This window comes from Thermobia domestica, chromosome 14, assembly GCF_964235325.1.
Source record: "Thermobia domestica chromosome 14, izTheDome1.hap1.1, whole genome shotgun sequence".
NCBI lineage: Eukaryota > Metazoa > Arthropoda > Insecta > Zygentoma > Lepismatidae > Thermobia > Thermobia domestica.
In genome coordinates this window covers 166,547,119-166,564,030 of record NC_137467.1, presented here as the reverse complement: position 1 = coordinate 166,564,030, position 16,912 = coordinate 166,547,119, and the positions used below count along the sequence as shown (strand labels likewise).

The 16,912-nt window shown below is 36.0% G+C and overlaps 1 protein-coding gene across 6 annotated transcripts in view; it reads left to right on the top strand.

Moving 5' to 3' along the window:
* Pfas (phosphoribosylformylglycinamidine synthase) overlaps positions 1-10,999 on the top strand; it is a 124,518-nt gene extending 113,519 nt beyond the window's left edge. For all 6 annotated transcript variants that reach the window (XM_081739139.1, XM_081739140.1, XM_081739138.1 and 3 more), the window contains exons 21-24: positions 1,779-1,940; positions 5,724-5,891; positions 7,366-7,494; positions 9,216-10,999. In XM_081739139.1, the coding sequence (XP_081595265.1) occupies positions 1,779-1,940; positions 5,724-5,891; positions 7,366-7,494; positions 9,216-9,403 (647 nt within the window). In that variant the 3' untranslated portion in view covers positions 9,404-10,999. The remainder of the gene's footprint in view (positions 1-1,778; positions 1,941-5,723; positions 5,892-7,365; positions 7,495-9,215) is intronic.
* Positions 11,000-16,912: the final 5,913 nt, after the last annotated feature.

Genomic DNA, 16,912 nt, shown 5'->3' with positions numbered 1-16,912 from the left:
GATACCGAATGAAACATTTGGTAGTTAGACGATGGAACAATTGGTGGTGAACCTGAGGTGGTTCTTTGATCCTTAATAGAAATAAGAAGGCATCACTTCTTGGCTTACATCTTAACTTTTCTAAATGCGAGGTTGGTTGTCTTGGAACATGTATGAAACAAAATTCGACAAAATCTTATGAAGATTTAATGAGGCTGCACCGGGCATATGTCCTCTAACAATTCAGAATACTTCGAAATTGTTCTTTTCTCGACTTTCCTCAATTTCAGTCCGTTCAGCCTTTTTCCTTTTACGGGCTTCTTTATCAGTCCCTCACTTAACCTATTTTTTTTAATAATGCTTTCCATCTTGACATGAAACTTCTTTACTGGAAAAATATGATATTGTTCTGAAAACTGGCTTTGAACCAATTCTGAACTGCTCCTTAAATGACGACTCTTGGATGCAAGCATGTCTACCTGTTGCCTTGGGTGGCCTATTCGTAGCGTCTTATCACGGATCTCTTCGTTTAGTCGAAGCTCTCCTTCCACAGGCTTATTGTTTGTACACAGATGGCTCAGTTCAGATAGGCTCTAATAGGTAGGCAAACTTAGTAGACACAAACCTCCCAGAAATTAACAAAAGGTGTTATCAGTCATCTTGATATACACCAATTGCATCTCACTTACTTAATAATCATCTGTTACAATCTGTTGTTGTTCCAGAAGATAAATCCAGACTCCTTGCTGCCTCATCTCCCGAAGCGAGTGCATGGTTGCTGGCGATACCTTTCCCGCTTTTAGGCCTTCATTTGTCAAACGAAAACTTTCGAATTGCCGTTGCCTCATGTTTAGACTTAGCTGATTGTGAGCTCATCACTGTCCAGCTTGTAGAGATGAGGTTAACCAACGTTGCCTGCATGGCCTTTCATGCATGAAGAGCGCTGATAGATTCGCCCGACACTCCTCCTTTAATGATGTAATACTACGAGCCCTTAACACTACTGGGATTCCTTCAATACGTGAACCTTCTGGTTGCTGTCGTTCGGATAAAAAGCGACCCGATGAAATGACACTGGTTTCGTTTATAAGAGGTAAATGTTTATTGTGTGACTTTACATGTGCTGATACATACGCTCATTTAAGTCTCTCTCAATCTATAATGAACGCTGGAGCTGTTGCTAATTGCAGAGAAGCTGAAAAGCAAAGAAAATACAATAACCTTCTCGAAAATTTTGTTTTCACTCCAATTGCTATTGAGACTAATGGCGCTTGGGGTGCAAGAAGTCTTGAATTGATTATGGAGGTAGGAAGACGCATTTCTTGTATTTCGGGCGAAGTTCGCTCCACATCTTTTATAATATAGCGCATAGCCGTTTCTATCCAATGTGGCAACGTCTCGTCGGTTCTTGGCACTTTACCACCTGGAAAGGAACTGGATGAGGTGTTTGGGCTCTAATAAGAATAGTTTATATATATTACTCCCTAGACAATAGTTTTTTTTCTTTTAGATCATTTCCAGGTAATGTGAAACACGTTGTGATGATTTCCTTTTGTGTAGGTAGGGAATGAATTATTTATTTGTTATTTTAAACTTTTGTACATTTGTTTAAATTTTATATTTTTTGATATTTTGATGAGCTGGATTTTATATTAACAATTGTTGGAAAGCTTTGTTAGATGCATAATATTTTTTTTTTTTTTTTTTTCGCAAATTAATCAATAATCACAATTTGTTGCTAGGTTTCAATTAAGAAAGAAACAATAAGTAACATTAGTGTTCATCTCTTTTCCTTGCAGACGTTCTTGGTTCAGCGAAAGGATGGGCTGCAAGTTTACTGTTTCATCCAGTTTTGAAAGAACAATTCCAGAATTTTGCAGCAAGACCAGACACCTTCAGTTTAGGCGTTTGTAATGGCTGTCAGCTTGAGAGTCTTCTAGGATGGATTGGAACAGGAAAAGGTAAAATTACATGTAAATGTGCCACGTAAAACTAAAAATATCTTATACATTTAGTGCTCACTAAGATATAAGCATTGCGACTCTATGGACTTAATTCATCCTATTGTCATGGCTTCGCGAAGAAAATAATAATTCATTATAGAGCTTGTAGGTTCTAGAACAAATGCAACACCGATTGATATTGTTATTTATTCGGATTTCTGTATGTACGAGGGATGTTCAAGTTATAATCGGATTCTTTTTTTTTCTGTTACATAGAGAAGACAATATGTGAATCAATTACTGCTCTTCTTTAAGGTACTCTCAATGTACACGTACGCACTTGTCCCATCGATGTGGAATGCCCATATCCCTGCGGGATAGAATTCTTTGGAACGATTTTTCAGCCATTACAGCACATACGTTTTGACTTTGTCGTCAGTGTGGAATTTTTGTGCTCCTTGAGGGGACCAAAAAGATGGAAGTCGCAAGGCAACATATCGGGGCTGTACGTGGGATGGAATGGTCTAGGATCTCCCAACTGAGTTTGGTGATAGCTATAGCCGTTATCGTGGCCGTATGAGGACGCGCATTGTCAAACAGGAGACAACACTATCCTTCACCGTCTGTAGTCGTTTTCTTCTGAGTCTCTTTGGCTTTGGGCCGGAGGAAGTTGCTGTAGTGCGCCGCATTGATTATGGCCCCGCGTGCCAGGAAATCAACGCATCACCCCGTTTTTGTCCCAGAATACCGTCAGCATCAGTTTGCCAGCGGACGCTTGTACCTTGAATTTTTTTGGCGACGATAAATCTGGATGCCTCCACTCTATACTGAGGCGCTTTAACTACGGAGTGTAAAGATGTATACAGCTCTCATCGCAGGTGATTATATTTGCAAGAAAACTCTCGCCTTCTTTCTGAAATCGCTGCAGATCCTAAGACGAGACGTTTTCCCTACACTGCTTCTTATCGAACGTCAGCATTTTAGGAACCCATTTAGCTGTGATTTTCTGGAAGTGCTGATGTTCGTGGATGATCGTTTCTACACTTCCCATGCGGATGTTTGTTTTCGCACTCAAATCTCTCATACTGATTCGTCGATTACTCAAAACGAGCTGCTCCACTCGATGGATGTTGGTTTCGTTGATAGTAGTAGCTCGGCGTGGATACGGGCCACGTTGAGAACAGATACTTTTCCTGCCTTAAATTTTGAACACCACTCGTACACTTGCAACTGTAAGTGAGTATCGTCATCATATTGCGCACTTAATCTTCTGAAGCTTTCAGCAGGTTTCACGCCTTCCTTCAGGAGGAATTTGATGATGAAGCGCTGCTTCACTGGAGCTGCTAGCCCCACACTGCCAGGCTTGTTGCTATCGCCGATTGCCGCTCTCTGAGACTATCTCCTCAAATGTCCATTGTCGCATAAAAGTGTCAGGACTACCCTATTATAGAATAGGACACGAACGCCAAGCTGCGCACAGAAAAAAAAAAAATCCTGTTATAAATTGAACGTGCCCCATATATACACACACAAAGCAATTCTCCAGTTCCTTTCAAGATTAAGTGATCAGCTTTTACTGTATGCTTATGTTATGTTAGTTATAGTACGTTAAAATCCAATATTTTCTTCCCTATTAATCCCTGCTTACTTGACTCACTGAAAATAGCGAACCGAGATGTTGGCTGTGTTTTAGTATTGCCAATTCAATCCTAGCGTGCTTTGTATTAAATGTCTTTAAATTAAGTAAGTTTGATTTATGTGATATGTTGTTCACGTATACAATCTTCCACCCCATTAATAATATTTCTTTTTTCTGCTATCGTCATCTCTGTGTTTAATTTCCGAAAGAATAACCGTTTCTTTTTTCAGGATAAATTATAAAGCGGTTATTGCCAAAATTGTCCAGATTTTAGTACATTTCACTACGGATATAGAACGATACAACATTGTCGTTGTGACAGTTGATTTGGAATGTAATTGATCATTATGACAGTTGAATTGGAATGTAGTGGATCATTATGACAGTTGAATTGGAATGTAGTGGATCATTATGACAGTTGAATTGGAATGTAGTTGATCATTATGACAGTTGAATTGGAATGTAGTGGATCATTATGACAGTTGAATTGGAATGTAGTTGATCATTATGACAGTTGAATTGGAATGTAGTTGATCATTATGACAGTTGAATTGGAATGTAGTTGATCATTATGACAGTTGAATTGGAATGTAGTTGATCATTATGACAGTTGAATTGGAATGTAGTTGATCATTATGACAGTTGAATTGGAATGTAGTTGATCATTATGACAGTTGAATTGGAATGTAGTTGATCATTATGACAGTTGAATTGGAATGTAGTTGATCATTATGACAGTTGAATTGGAATGTAGTTGATCATTATGACAGTTGAATTGGAATGTAGTTGATCATTATGACAGTTGAATTGGAATGTAGTTGATCATTATGACAGTTGAATTGGAATGTAGTTGATCATTATGACAGTTGAATTGGAATGTAGTTGATCATTATGACAGTTGAATTGGAATGTAGTTGATCATTATGACAGTTGAATTGGAATGTAGTTGATCATTATGACAGTTGAATTGGAATGTAGTTGATCATTATGACAGTTGAATTGGAATGTAGTTGATCATTATGACAGTTGAATTGGAATGTAGTTGATCATTATGACAGTTGAATTGGAATGTAGTTGATCATTATGACAGTTGAATTTGAATGTAGTTGATCATCGTTTTCCTTATATATTATTTTATATGTGGCCCCGATAACATGCATTGTAAATTGGGTAATTTTGTTAGGTCTAGAAACCCTCCTTACAATGCTAAGACGTGCGAAACAAGTCCATAATAAAATTGGCAGAATGTGATCAAGACGGAATAGCTGGGTAGAGAGAGGAATCCTACGCAAGGTGACCTTCAGACGCCATATAAAAGTATGTGTCAATGTTATGTCTTTCCTTCATCCGGAAATTCCATAGTTCTTCCTCATATCGTCCGTCCATGTATGAATTTTCATTTCTGAGGAACAAGTTGATCGATTTGGACAATATTGGCGCTAAGGTAATTGATGACGTGTCAAATTTGGGTGGAGATCAATCAAAGCCAAGAACCGAAACCGATAGATGGATCGAAAGATGCATAAATTTAAAAACAATAATAATAGGCCTGGTACTAACTTATATTATCCAATAAATAATTAAAGTTATTCGTAATCAGGGGATAGAGATGGGAGCCGTATCAAAACGTAGTTGATTAAGTGATCATATCCGAAGGAAACTTTTTTTTTTTTATCTAAGATTTGTTTCACATTGTGACATTACGGTAGACTTGTAAAATATAAGATTCAATATTAAAACGGGAAGAGATTGACCCACTTCCGGTTTCAAGAGTAGATAAAAGTAGAGATGGACCATGGTGTCTGAGGATTTTTTTTTTTTTTTTTTTTTTTTTTTTTTTTTGTAGGAGGGGTCGAAGCTTGTCGTCTTTTTTAATTATTTATGGCCCTTTGGCATATAAGGCTCACCTCGGGATAGTAAGGGAATCGTCCAGAGGGTTCTATGTTTATTCCGGTAGGCAGGTGTGAAGTTCTCCCCTTCCCCCCAATATTCAAAGCTGCCTTACTCCGCCCTTGTCCACTGTTGGACTATATGTCATATAAACTGTTTTGCTTGTTTTGGCGCCAGGAATCTGTGGTTTCATTTTTCGCCATCACTTTTGGGACATCCTGTATAATAGTCAATGAAAATTAAGCATATGTATTTCTCTGTTCTTTTTTCAGAAGTTTCCTTTGAAGGTGAAGGCCCTGTACCTGAAATTATTTTGGACCACAATCTGTCTGAAAGATTTGAGTGTCGATTCAGCACAGTTCGCATCGAAAGGACGCCATCAATAATGTTGAAAGGAATGGAAGGATCCGTACTTGGTGTATGGATAGCTCATGGAGAAGGTAAGTTGAACTGTTATAAGTATCTTTTCAAAACATGAGAACTTCGGTTTGAGGAAACACTCGAAACATCCATTCTGCACTGAAATTGTGAGTTCCCATTGGACGAAGTTTCCCGAGCACGTCTATTATAATTTTTTTAAATCATAATTCGTAAATATTTCAGCAGTAACTGCAGCATGTCGTGGTTTAGTAAGCGCTGATCGAATGAGCTAGTATGGCATGTCGGTAGTAAATTGAGATGCGAAAAGTCATACCATCTGTTAAAATCCAAAACTAAATATCTACTATTTTAAATATATTTGGCCAGGCCAATGTATAAGAGCATACTGGTAGTAATTTGCTTCCTTTTCAGTTACTGGAGATGGGAAGGAGAAACTTAGTGTGGTCGTCTCTACATGTCATTGTCTTTGTCCAAGTGACGAGCGTAACTAAGTTAGAAGTTAGCAGCAGCTTCTTGGATATTCATATCTCCTTATTTGGGGACTAAATCCCAGTGATATATATAGACTGATTGTGCTTACTTGTCGGTGGAAGTCAATAGGTCTAGGAATTGCCTTAGTATTTTTTTTAGAAATCTAGTTCAAGATTTCATTTAATACATAGTAACTGTCTCCCCCCTCCCCAATCAAGCTTCGGATCGTCTGAAAATTCATTGCACGCTATCGACTTCTCCTGGCGCTAGATAGGAGGCAGTTCAGCTATTGACATCTGTCAGATTTAACTGTGAACTGTTAGAGGCGTGATGACAGACCAATGCGTGTTGGTTCTATAATAATGATTCATGTACAAGTCTATAATATAAACTTTGATTGTAACTTATTTTTTGATTTATCGCCTATTATTATTATATAGATTTTGAGAGTCCTTGAATAAAGAGCTGGGAAAAATTCATAAAATGCTTCGTATGAATTATTGTACTATATGAGTAGAAACATGAATATTATACAAAAGTGGTGAAAAAAACAAAAAACAAACTAGAAGCCTTCGAAATGTAGATGTGGAGAAGAATAGAGAAAATAGAGATAGAAACAAATGAGAGTGTGTTAGAAATCGTAGGAGAAAAAAAGCACAATTTTAGATGTAATTCAAAAAGGAACTGGTGGGTACATTGCTGAAAAGGAATCGTAGGGACGTGCGTAGAGGGTATGGTGGCAAAAAGGAAAGGGAGGGGGTTAAGGAGGCTCAACTGATGAACGATATCAAAACAAAGAAGTCGTACGTGAAAACAAAATTGTTAGCTTCAGACCGTGGTGCATGGAAGCTTCTCAATTGCTGCAAGTGACCTGCCAATAATGGCAAAATACTTGCTATGTTGATCATATCAATTTAGACGACAGATCTGAAATCAAAATCAATATATGAAAATTATCTTTATATGTGTAAGACATTCTCAAAATGTAAATATGAACATGAATCTACAATACAAAGAAATCTACAATGCTTAGAGGGTTAACATATTTTATCTTCGTTTCAGGTCGATTCACTTTCCAGAATGACACAGTCTATAACACACTGAAAAGATATAATTGTCTTGCTCTTCATTACGTGGACGACGATGGAAAAGTTACGGAAACGTATCCCATGAATCCTAATGGAAGTGTTGGTAAGTCCAATATGCATTATTATTTTTATATTATTATTATTATTATTATTATTATTATTATTATTATTATTATTATTGAAAGAAGGGAGCAAATGAAATAGAGAGAAAAGTTTTGATCAGTAATGATCAGATGGGTGAAATAGAAAATGAATGAATTTGTTTGAAACACTTACTTGTTTTCGAACTCCAGTATAAGTATGTTATTTTCGAGCTTTTGAGTTAATCTTGAATCCTATTTTATTATGATGACTGTTTTTGATACTTAATACCCGTCGTTTTCTTCATTTGCATGGTGTGACACTGCTTGAAATTCATTGCCAGTTGAGTGAGACATGTAGTGATAGTGTCGTGGGTGTGTCTAATATACGATTGTCAGTGCGACAGTTCAAAGAGGGCAGAACGTCGTGTAACAATAAACCAAGTCAATCTTGGCCTCGCATAAGCCGGTCTGACGACATGATCGAACGAGTGGAGAAAGTTATTTCGGAGCATTGCCGAATGAGTATGGAGCACATCACCTAAAAAGAAGTTGGCATTTCCGTCGGATCTGTGTACACAAACCTGTATAAAGACCTGAAAATACGAAAGTGTCCGTAAGTGGGTGCCACGAATGCTGACGGACGACTACAAGGCTGTGCGCGTGGCATGTTGTCAGGCAGTATTGACGCGTTTCCCTAGCGACTTTTGACTGTTTCCAACGATGAAAGACGTTCTCCGTGGTCACACATTCACTAACCGTGCCGCTATTGCATCAGCGATTTTCCAGTGGTCAAAACAGACTCCCAAAGAAGCATTCCCTGCGGCCATGGTATCACTATGTCGACGTTGTGAAAAATGTATAGTTGCTGTTGCTGTTGGAGGTCACTTGGGAAGCTTTTACTTTTCTGTACTGTTATACGACCGTAATGTGCTCACGTAAATGTATTTCCTTTCGTTGTGTTGTGTTGTTATTAAAGAATAAGTTTTAAAGAGTTATGGACATGCCGAAAATGATGATAATGTTTTCTACAAGTGGCGGCCAAGGTCGCCTGACTTGACGGTCTGTGACTTATTTTTATGGGGTTACGTAAACGATTGTGTCTATGTACCCCCATTGCCTCAAAACCTGCAAGAAGTGCAAGTTCGTATCAATACCGCCATCCAGTCCATTTCTTCCGATATGTTAGAACGTGTGTGGCGTGAATGGGGATATCGTCTTGATGTCTGTATCGCCACCCGTGGAGCCCATGTTCAGTGTCTATGAGGTAGAGTAAAAAATATTTGAGTTTTTCTTTCAAATGTGACCAGTTTAATTTAAATACGATTATCCAAGCAACGTAATAAACTTTAAAGTATGATAGCATTTTATGGACACACTGTATATAATTGATACAGGGTGTCCGTTAAGTTACTCTGCATGTTTCTACGTAAGTAACGTATGACCTGTACACCAATATACGAATACCCGATATACATACTTTATATACGTGTACCCTAAGAAAGATCTTCACTGCGTTACCGTGCATAAGCTTGTGCAGACATGTTAGTACATCCAAAGAAGTCCTTTTTTTTTTAACATGTTTAATAAAAAACATTTCGAAAATTCTGTTAAATTAAGTACATAGAAATTTCTCCGGCATCCTTTATATACAGATGTCCTCTTAAGAAAGTAAGTTTTACATTTAGTTCTTTTCACTTTTAAAGTTTGTGTCATATTAATTGTAAATTTCCGTATTTCATAGGCGGCATTGCTGGTATGTGTTCGTTAGATGGACGCCATCTTGCTATGATGCCTCATCCTGAACGCAGTACCCTTACTTGGCAATGGCCGTGGATGCCACCTGAATGGAAAGAAAAGGTCACAGTTTCGCCATGGTTACGAATGTTCCAGAACGCATATGTTTGGTGTGTTGATAATGAAAATGTTTGATGTACGCATTCCGTTTAAAAACTCATTGTGGTGTGACTCTAATGTTTAGCATTCCAATGTTTTGTAGCTGGAATGAAATTGACACTTGCTGTTATTTGTTAAAAAAAAAGTTTCTTGCCATATATCGTACATTAGTCGAGAATCAAAAGAGTTTTGTAATAGCATAAGGAATTTCTGAATGTGAGTAATAATTACGATAGAGCAGCGAATTGCTGGTTACTGGGAGAGATTAAAAGAATTGCTCAACTATTTTTATATAAATATGAATGTAGATTGTGGATTGTGTAGGATTAACATGTAAACATACCGTAACGAATTTATTTTTGGAGTTTGTTGTTATTATATAGATTGAATTTTTACATACAATTCTATTATTACAAGACATATAGTCATTATTTTGTATTCTGTATTTTGCTAACTAGATTATAGCTGTCAGAAGTAATAGCTATTTTTTGTACATATTTGTAGTTTCTTGTTCATTTATGCAAAACAGGGTTTCCACTTACCTGGAAAGTCAGGGAACGTATGGAAAAGATATAATAAAATTAGAAACTGAGCTAAAACAGCTTGAAGAGTTACAGAAGCGAGTAAGACGAGAAGTAGGCTCCATACAATTAGACGTTGAAAACAAGCTACAAGAAATGCGAAAGAAAACTAAGTATAAGTAAACTAATTTTCTGTGTGTATCAGTTTCATAAACGAGCACATTCCGTGAAGTTAGACATTGACAGTAAAGTAATACAAGAACAGAAAAATCGGGAGAAATAACCAGAAGTAACATTAAAATTGTGTTATAAATTTCTTAAGTTCTTGGGTCATTCAATATATAAGTTTCACTAAGCTGTAAAATATTTATTTTTTAAAATACGTTTGTAAACTATATATACATGCGTAGGTAGGTCCTTCCTTACCTCTCCACATAATTCCCATTGAGAATCAGGCATTTGTCTCACCGTTGCACGAGTTTGTCCAAACTCTTTGCAAAAAATCAGGGCACTGGCTATTCAGCACTCTCCTTACATTCTGCTTCATTTCTTCATCTGTTTCAAAACATTCACCTTCCAATGCAGACTTTAACACCAGAAAAAGGTGGAAGTAACTCGGTGCAAAATTGAGACTATATAGAGAGCAAGGCAGCCGTTCCCACACTAATTCTTCAATTGTTGTTTCTTGTTTGCGTGCTGAGTGGGTGTGGGCGTTATCGTCAAGAAGAACAGATCATCTCTTTACGAATCATCTCATTTGATCGAATTAACCATAATTTCTGCAAGTCAAGGTTTTTATTTCTGTTGCAAACGGCTCCTTTGGCGACAAGAATTGGTGCTTTCTTTCAACACGATGAAACTCATGTACATTCCTAGGCCACCAGCTGATACAATATGTAAGTAGAATTTTCGCTAAACGATGCATCATTATTTGCATTGTCATTCGAACAGACAATAAATACAAAGACAGCCATCTTGTATGCCAGATGTGAAACCATGTGTCTGTGTATTCTGAATCTGTTGCAAACTTGACACACCATTTGTGAAAAAAATTTTTGAGCAGACAATTCCCAAGAACGTGTAGAGACAAAGCTCGGATTTTGCTGACAAGTGAAGAATAAAAATTCTACTTTGATCCTGCTGATTGATTCTAACCATTTTATAGTAATATATTTTCTTAACGACTTCACTATAATTATTGGATCAAAAGATCCAATATATTTCAGGCAAAAATTTTCTTGTAGTCCTTATATCTGGAGAACTACATATAGTGTAGCCAAACCCAAACTATCACTTAATTCAGTATGATGTGCTTATTCCATAGAAAAATACGAAAATTCAATTTAGGGGCCGTTCAAAAATGTTTTGTCCCCTGATCCGAAAACTAATTATTGCTCAAGATCGCAGTCTTTTGATTTTTTTTTTTTTTAAATCATTTCTAAAATTCTTGTATTTCAATCTCAAAAGCGATACGTGACAAATCAAAATCTAGAGCATAAATCCATGACATTTCGAATCAGTAAACATAAAATTACCCCTCACTCTTTCCCCATCAGGTACCTACATGCAAATCTATAGTATTTATGAACCATATATCTTCCTTGATTGCTAAAGAGTTAAAGAAAACTTCGGTAATGTGTTCGATGTTCATAAGATTTGTTTAAGTATTCAACAAAACAACATGGAAATTTAATAATAGTTTTTCTTACAGTGTAAAAAATTTTCGTATATTCCTAATTTTTAACAAATTATTTTGTAATCTGCTTTGCATTATTTTTTGTTAAATGTTACCTGTATTTTCCTACACTTTTTTAAAAGAATAAATTGTGTACAATTTAAAAGTATTTTAAAGAGTTGCAGTAGCTTTATATTGCATTTACAATTAATAATTTTGTTTTCTTATTAATATTTGCATTACATTGTGTCATATTGATTTCTTTTATGTAATGTTATATTTTTAAAAGAGGATAACTTGTAGATACACATTGTTAAAAGCGATGATGATATATTTTTTACTAAATCTTCATTTGCTCAAATAAGTCTAGTTTAATAAAATTTATATGTATATTGATTAATTTGGAGTTCGCTTTTAACTTACGTGATTAATACCTTTTCTTTTAACCCTTTTAAGATATTTCGCAGTTATAATTACGATAGGGTACTATCATCATCGATTCGGCTTAAAAAGTACTAATAAAGCTTTTTAGATCGGATTTTTTGTGTTTTCGCAAGCATAAAGGCATTGTAGAACACATTACGTATGGTTTCACGCCTCTCTCCATCGACGCATAGGGGGTAAGGACGTCTCCACTTAATTTTTTTTTCGTTAGGCTTATTTTTATTATTTTTTGGCGGGCTTACTTTTGCATCTAGAAAATTAAAATTTTGCACGCACGTTCAATGTACCCTAAGTATTCTTCAGATTTTTTTTTCAGATCTCTGCGTTAACACAGGGAGGCTCAGAGGGGCAAAAAGGGAAGAAAGCATTTTTAACAAAAAATTCCTTTCTTCGCGATTTTCCCGCCTCAGGTACACGATGGAGACATGTGAATGATACCGTTTGAAAGACTGTTCTATTCTGAAGAGAATGAGGTGCTAACCATGATCCTAGGATAAATAGCAATCAAGGAGTACTTGCTTAACTGAAAGTCTCTAATTTGCCTTTAAAAAAAGGCAGGATTTTTAAAGGGTTATTAGTACAAATATTACCACCAGGTGTAATAACTAAAGTATTTCGCATCTGATACCCTGTACACATAACATGATTGCAAACTAATTTCGTCTTCTATACCTTCTAATCTTCAATATCCGTCGTCATTATGGACATATCTTAAGTTCAATATTTTGCGTTTGACGGACTTAGATTTTAAACTATAGCAAACATAGACTGGTTTCTTTTAATAGCTGAAATGATTCTTTATGTTTTCATGAGATGCAATATAAAGTAGAAAAAGAAAACTTACTTAATTGTCAAAACGACACACAGAGGTAAGTAAAGAAATGTAACAACTAGATCAGGAAGATGGATTCATGTATTTCAACATAAATAAAAGTAACTAGTAGTTCATTACAAATATCATATATATTACTAGGAATATTTTGCAACTGACAACGATACAATACGACGGTTATGAATAACATAGATTTGTTTTCACGATTTGATTTGGCTAGTCAGTTGAACCGCTGATAAACTTCAAAAGCTCAATCGAGATTAAACTAAATCCTAATTTCCTCATTTTTGAAAATTGAAACGTAAAAATACCAGTTAGTGCACGGTTTATTTTCATTGAATCCAAGAGAATCATGTCAAAAACAGACTCTAATGATATTCCAAACATGTTTGTAAATAATGTAATAACATATGTTATTCATAAAGTAAGATATTTAGGTCTCATTTTTGATAAATGTTTGAACTGGGAAAACCACGTTAACTACATATACAGAAAAGATTTCGCCTCTCTTCATTCCATAAGTAGACTAAAAAATAATCCACCAATCGCCACAAAAAAGAAACTAGTAGAAATCTTATTGCCTCCTAGAATATTGCAATACGGTTTATGTAGATTTGTGCGAACATCTATCGAATAGACTCTAAAAAATTCAAAACGCCGCTTCCGTTGTATATTTAAGTTGAAATATTCAAATAATTTAATGAGCTACTTTGAAGAGCTGAAGTGGATGAAACTGAACGTATGATGTAAACATCACATACCGTACTTACATCATTCTTTAAAATATAAATGTGTAATATATATATATAGTGGCGGATCTAAGGGGGCCTATAGGCCCCCCTCCTTGACGCTCAGGTAAACGCTGGATAAAATGGGCTTCGATCGTGCTTTACACTGGATAAAGCTGCAAACTGTGGTTTAGCCCCTCACTTGATCATATCCTGGATCCGCCACTATATATATATATATATATATATATATATATATATATATATATATATATATATATATATATATATATATACACAGAGTACCTACTGTCATGTTTTCAATATCAGAATGAAACGCCACTACTTTCTCTGCCGAGTCAGCAAATTACTCGTAGTGTACTGTCAAATTCATTCGCTGTCACAGCCGTGGTATTGTGAAATGATCTCCCGGAAGCAGTGGCGTAGGGAAGGAGCCAGAAGGCCGCCCCCAAAGGGTTCGCATAATGTACGTTGATACTTTGATGTTCGTATTTTTTTCTCGGAAGAAACAACAATTGCCTTGCATGTACTCTATTTCAAAATAAAATATGTCACTAAACAGTTCCTAGACAAGCTGTGTTCGCCAACGTCGTCTTTATTCTTTAAAATGTTTGCAGTTGGGAGGGGAGTATGTAAATCGAGTTTTCAATCAATCCTTGCTGTTCAAAGGGAAGGATGGAAAGAGTGAGAGCCTATACTCGTATGCATATAGTGACCTTGAAGTTATTGTTTTACTGTTTGACATAGCAATGACCACAGTTGTCATGTATCTTCTTTGGCCCAAAGCCTTTGCAAATTGATCCAGGCAATACTATCTATCTGATCGGTCCCTTTCTAATCATATAAAGAAGGTTCCGAAAAAATTAGTTTACGTTAGTTGAAGGGTTGAGGGAATGGACATATTTAAGCCCAAGAAATCACTGACCTCGACAAAAATAGCAAAGCACGTGACCTGTTATCGCTTATTTCGAATCATTCATAGCCGTTCCCAACAGGATGAACTAGAAACAGGAATCCTCGGTTTTTCACTTCTAGTCGCAATTGGCATCAAAGAAAGCAGCGATTAATGGATTTTAATAAATGCTCAGCTGCTAGTTTCCTTAACCTACTAGGAAAAAAAAAAAAAAAAGAAAGAAAGAACGGGGATAAAAATAAAGATTTTCTTTTGTTGTTTTAGTTTCATTCAGATGGAAAATATTTGAGGAAACATTATTAACAGGAGAGGGTTGAAAACAATAGTAGACTTGTAGCGTGTGACTATCTCACAGCAATCTCTGATATTTGATAAATGAGAGCAGTTCAGAAGAGTTGCCTGAGTAAGAAGTGTTCAGGGTGTCGAAAGAACTTACTTTGCAATTGAAAAATATCGCAAAACGTTCAACAAAAGTTGTTAAATCAAAACAACAACAAAAGACAATTGTATTAATTTCGGTAAGGAAAATGTGTAAACAAAGAAACCAAAAAAAAAAAAAAAAAAAAAGGAAAGAAAAGAAAACGGAGGAAAACCTAAAGATATTAATTCAGAATAAGGCTCGAAAAACGTTTTAGAAAAATAGCTACAACGAAAAAAAGGACAGTAATGGTGCTAATTTTGGCGAAGAAAATGTGCATAAAAAGCAATCGAGAAACATCGAAGACCTGAACAATACTTCAGAGAAAGATGTATTATTATTATTATACCAAGTAAACATTCTAGCGGTGGCTCAGTTGTAGAGCGTTCACTTCCGGTGCTTGGGGTACCCGGTTCGATCCCAGCTCGCGCCGCTTAGACTTTGTGGTGGACAAACACCATGCTCGTGGGTTTTCTCGGGGTTCTCCCGCTTCCTCCCACTTTCTTCATTCCACCATTTCATTCATTTCTCATAATCACTGTCTCCTTTAGCCTAACCGGCATAACTGTGGGACGTAAAACTGAAAGATATTTTTTAAAACATTCTGGCGCAACACACACACACACACATATATATATATATATATATATCAGGATACTAAGGCCCCTCCAGGTTACTCTACTGTCCGGAAGATATTTGAAAGTCAACCTCGATAGCCGTATTTCAAAATCAACAAAGATCACTTCTTGTTTTATCAATGAAGACTCAATCAATATTTATTTCGGTATGTAGGCTTATTCTGGCACATGGTCATTATACTCTTATTATTTTTGTTTTGTGTTTTAATTTTTTTTTAAAAAATTAGACATGTTCTCTTCTTAATGGTTTTGCCATACGCGCTATTTTCTTCTTTCTTTTCTATTTTAAGTGCTGGTTTACTTTCGGCGCACGACATTTTGGAAGAATTGTATGAAAAGGCATATTTATAAGGAACACATTTCTCAGGGCGACAGAATTTTATACAAAGTAATACAGCTGTACTTTAGGTTTACAAATGTAAGGTTACTACTGTAAAATTATTACAAATACTTTACGATGGATAAAATATCTGAATGCATATGAAAGATGACTCTATTAGATGTTATTTTGCACCGGCGGTGTATTTCTGCACAGTGTACAGGAGCTGTATTTTTTGCGTACAAGTGGAACGTTGCTAGTATGAAAGCATGACAAGTGCTATTGAAATTCGTATATTTGGTAAAATCCACTTCTTTTTCACTATCCTCGCTGAGGCGTATACCCACTATCGCGGACGCGCCTGCTCCTTTTAGATGTGCCACGGCGCGGGCCCACCAGCTTATCCCTACGCTGATTCGGTTAGATAGCGTTCGTGCGTTTTAGTAATCACTTAACACAGGTCGGTTTATACTTTTGCACTGTAGTTCTTATGCCATACCTCCGGACACCGTATTTATACGCAGATCGAAAAGAATTGTAATTTTCAATAATTATCTCTGGTGGTCCCGTTGAATTTTATTAGCCAAGTGAGATACTTTCATGTCGCCCAGCGCAAATCTTTTAGGGAACAATAACTTAGTGAAAGAATATTTTTTCAACAATTATTTCGAGTGGTGCGCCAAAAGTAAACCTGCACGTTGTTTTATTTTATTTTTGTTATCGTGGACAATGCAATTGTGTATTAAACCGTGTGATAGATAAGCACAAGTTTAACTCAATATTTAATAATTGAAATTTACATATCAAACACGGCAGAATTATTGGTTGATTTCCATTACTGTTTACTGTTGACAATAGATGGCAGCATTTTTGATCTAATAACTGGATGTAAAATGCGTCACCAATGTTGAAGTATACTGAAACAATTATACGTCATTTACTTCAACTAAACACCGTCATCAAACAGTGGATCTATAATTCAAATTAACGACATTGTTTGAGGACATTAAGAAAGAAAACTCAAATACATACAATT